The sequence below is a fragment of the Apium graveolens genome, chromosome 7 (genome assembly GCF_009905375.1).
Source record: "Apium graveolens cultivar Ventura chromosome 7, ASM990537v1, whole genome shotgun sequence".
In the NCBI taxonomy this organism is placed as follows: Eukaryota; Viridiplantae; Streptophyta; class Magnoliopsida; order Apiales; family Apiaceae; genus Apium; species Apium graveolens.
The window spans coordinates 197,775,428-197,779,818 of record NC_133653.1 but is presented as its reverse complement, the minus strand read 5'-3'; the positions used below and the strand labels follow the sequence as shown (position 1 = coordinate 197,779,818).

The following is a 4,391-nucleotide window of genomic DNA, read 5'->3' as shown; positions in this document are numbered from 1 at the left end:
TTCCTTGAAAGAATTTGACAGGCTAAGACTTAGGCATCTATTTTAAATCAACTTCATGTCCTGGTTTGTGCAAATAAAACTTAACCAATTAATGTGGAACTTTAGTATTAGAAAACACCAATTTATTTGTCAAATTGATACATTCAAGACTTACCACTTACAAATACCTCTATACTAAATAAATTATATTGTATATATATGTAATGCACTCTTCAGATTAGAAAGTACGTGTGTAACAGAATCATACTCAATCATTAATGGACCCAGATAGTCCTGTGGCTAGCAAAATTTATGTCAAGGCATATTAAGTCACTTAGGAACACACCGCTTCCAGGAGTTTCCTTCAAAGCAGACGAAGATAACTTCTTATTTCCTGCTTTTGCTTCAGATAATTATATAAAGTGCTCAAACTGTATTTTCATGTTAACAATTTCTTTCTCAATGCCAAGATCAATGGCATTAGGCAGCATGTCGACAATGTCTTCCAAGTCATCTTCATTATATACGAAAAAATCATCGTTCTCATGTTGCTGGCTGAGCCAGTAGTTATAGAACCATGTCAAGGTTTTCATCAATTGCCACCATTCTGATGAGAAGCCCTTCACTTGACGAAGAGCAGCTGAAATAAAGAGTGGGACATTAAACTTCAATTTATTTTAAAAATATTTTAAATTATTCAATTTCATTTATATATTTTTTTATGAATTTATAATTAATTCAATTTAGATAGGTGTCAATATTTTGTTTATGTTTCATTTTGTATCGTTCACCTTTTCAGTCAATAAATATTGTTTACACGGTTTTTTTCAGTTTATAAATATTGTTTAAGTTTTTTCATTTAATCAATATTTTTTCACATATATGTTTTCTACATATATTGCTTAAACATATGAAATCGAAATCAATTTTTATCAATTACTCCTCTAACTGTATTTCTGTATATAAATCTCAAATATAAAAAATTAGTTCAATTTTACTCGGCGTCGCCTTACGGCGACCCCTCGCAGTTTAAAATTTGAGAAATTGAAAAAATGTAAATACTCAATATAAGTTATTTTAAAACCATTGAATTGAAAACTGCAATGTTACATTTCTTTATATATATTGCTTAAACATATGAATTTGAAATTAATTTCTGTCAATTACTCTCTAACTGTATTTCTATATATATAACTTAAATAAAAAAAAATAGTTCTATATTACTTGGCATCGCCTTACGGCGACACCTCGTAGTTTAAAATTTGGAAAATTAAAAAATGAAAGTACTCAATATAAGTTATTTTAAAACAGTTGAATTGAAAACTACACTGTTACATTTCTACGTATATTTCTTACACATGTGAATTCGAAATCATTTTTTGTCAATTACTCTCTAATTGTATTTCTATATATATCACTTAAATGTAAAAAAATAGTGCAATATTACTCGGCGTCGCCTTACGGCGACACCTCACAGATTAAATTTTTGAAAATTAAAAGATATAAATACTAATATAAGTTATTTTAATACTGTTGAATTGAAAATCACAATATTTTACCTGAATACATATACAAAACATATAAATTAGTGCATTAAAACAAAAGTCATTATTCTGCTAAAGGAATTTTTTTATTCAAAAGTATTTTAATATTACTGCGACGCCTCATAGTTTAAACATTATACAATTAAAATATTTCTTTTATCAACACAGATCCATATCAGTGCTCTATAATTTGCAAAATGATTTTCCAGTTTTCTAAAAGATTTGATGGAAGCCTCTTGAACTATAGATGTCATGGAAATCACAAATTGATTCCAAATAGCTAATGGCACGATTGCAAGCATATGTGTGTTCTGCAAATATTTTTTAAAAAAGTTAGCAAAAAACATAGATATGAAACAATATACTATACGTATTCACATGCTGATTCTATTCCTGATGCTGAATTTGCCACAATATTCTATATGAATTGGAATCATGGAGAATATAATTGAGAGTTAAGATTATAATCACATCCTGATTCTAATCCTAATACTGACAAACCCTGATTCATATCCTGATCCTGATTCATATCCTGTTGCATAAGAAATCAGGATTTCTCAGCATCAAGATTAGAATCAGGATGTTAATTTGCAGAGTATGCTCCAATAGATGTGAGAAATGGTACGAATGCAACTGATACAATTAAATCACACCTTACAGTCCAACAGAATAAGATTGTGCCTGACTGCCTCCCCACGGCCATTACTTAATATCCACATTCTTATCGCTCGAACCTTCAATGTCCAAGCTACTTGAGTAACATCCAGAGTGGACAAATACTGATGGTCGTCCATATCTGAATGCAAGAAAAGGAGAAACTTAATAAATTACTATGGAACTTCAATATATATTTGAGGAAATCAAAAATGTGTAACTCTATTACTTTCTTTTGATGTTTGAGTATAGGTTGAGAGCCCAGACATTTGAATATATAGTACAGTTAAATGAAATTAAATATGGTAGAGTTGCATAATCTTTTTAACTTTTAAACAGATATACACTATTTTCATTGATTAATTGACTGAGAGTTTGTGTAGCCATAATATTCTCTGTGAATTGTAGTCATGGAGAATCTAATTGAAAGTTAAGATTGTAATCATATTCTGATTCTAATCCTGATGCTAACAAACCCTGATTCATATCCTGATACTGATTCATATCCTAATGAAGGAGAAATCCAGGAACATATCCTGATCTTGATTCATATCCTGTTGCAGAAGAAATCAGGATTTCTCATCATCAGGAATAAAATTAGGATGTTAATATGCAGAGTATGCGCCAATAGATGTGAACAATGGTTCGAATGTAACTGATATAATTAAATCACGCCTCACAGTCCAACATAATAAGATTGTGCCCGACTGCCTCCCCGCGGTTATTCCTTGATATCCACATTCTTGTCGCTCGAACCTTTAATGTCCAAGCTACTTGAGTAGAATCCAAAGCAGAAAAATGTTGATGGTCGTTCATATCTGAATGCAAGAAAAGGAGAAACTTAATAAATTACTATGGAACTTCAATATATATATTTGAGGAAATCAAAAATGTGTAACTCTATTACCTTCTTTTGATGTTTGAGTATAGGTTGAGAGCCCAAACATGTGAATATATAGTACAGTTAAACGAAGTTGATTATGGTAGAGTTGCATAATATTTTCAACTTTTAAATAGATATGCACTATTTTTATTGATTAATTGACTGAGAGTTTGTGTATCCATAATATTCTCTGTGAATTGTAATCACAGAGAATATAATTGAGAGTTTAGAAAACTAGCTCCATGAATATTGTGTCTAACACAGTAAGAAATGGAACAATATAACCGGCCACGCGTAACTTGCATTTGAGGGTGATGAAAGTGATATAGGTATAAAAATACGCACATCGATAGCATAATCACCCGAATAGAAAACATATTCATTAGTTCCCCTTAAAAAATTAAATTCAGAAAAATTTATAAGATATGTTGTATTTAAACTTGCCACTAATAATGTCAAAATAAAAAAAATAGAAGAATAAGTAATAAAAGAATAATGTAGGATGTGTATTAGTGATACCACATTTTTTCACTCCCCTATGCTTGAGCAGCGTGTGATAATTACCAAATTGTTTATATAACCAAATGTATTGTGGTGGGTCAAAATCCCCTTCAACATGCTTACAACTGATATCATGTTTAAAATTTCACATACATCTAAGATTACCCGTGCATGAAGCATCATACACAAAATAATATTGACGAAATTGCAACAATAACCAAATATCTACATAAACAGATGTAGTATATGCACTTATTTTAGATATTAACCTTATAACCTACTTTAGTTAGATTATAAAGGGAGATGAGGGCTCTAACAAAAAATATGACGTTATTAAATGCTAATCAGGTTTGAAAACGACACAGATGACATAGAAGTACTATAAGGATGGTTAAAATACCCGTCGACACAAATTTTGATTCTCCAACATGACTTCCTTTTCTTGATCTGTTAGGTCACACACACTGTAGAGGGGGTGAATACAGTGTAAATTACAATCAAATCGAACTTTAATATCTCAAGTAACAGAAAACAAACTTTATTTAAACAATAAACTCTGTTACAGTATGGAACTGTTATCTCTCAGTGATGAACAAATATCACGAGAGCTGCTAGGGTTACAATGAATAATCTTCTCGAATATGATAACACTTCTAGTGTAAACCCTATGCCTGTGTTTATATACTACACAGTTACAAGATAATCGCTAATTGATATGGAATATAATTCTGCTTCCTAAAATATATCAATCAGATATCTTTTCTTCCAAGTATTCCATTCTTCACGGAACTCTTTCTTCATGCATATCTCTTCTTATGTTTATCTCGATC

General features: G+C 30.5%; 1 protein-coding gene across 1 annotated transcript; it reads right to left on the bottom strand.

The window, feature by feature from the left end:
- Positions 1-392: 392 nt before the first annotated feature.
- Positions 393-2,317, bottom strand: LOC141674320 (protein EARLY RESPONSIVE TO DEHYDRATION 15-like). Its single transcript, XM_074481047.1, has 2 exons — positions 2,182-2,317; positions 393-619 (listed from the first exon to the last, which is right to left on the bottom strand). Exons 1-2 carry the CDS (start codon positions 2,315-2,317, stop codon positions 393-395), a joined length of 363 nt encoding a protein of 120 aa, XP_074337148.1.
- Between the last annotated feature and the right edge of the window lie 2,074 nt (positions 2,318-4,391).

Excerpts from the sequence above, each read along its gene's own strand:
- LOC141674320 (XM_074481047.1), bottom strand. The coding sequence starts at position 2,317 with ATGGACGACCATCAGTATTTGTCCACTCTGGATGTTACTCAAGTAGCT. Across the intron at positions 620-2,181 it reads CAATCTTATTCTGTTGGACT|CTGCTCTTCGTCAAGTGAAG; the intron begins GTAAGGTGTGAT and ends TCTTTATTTCAG.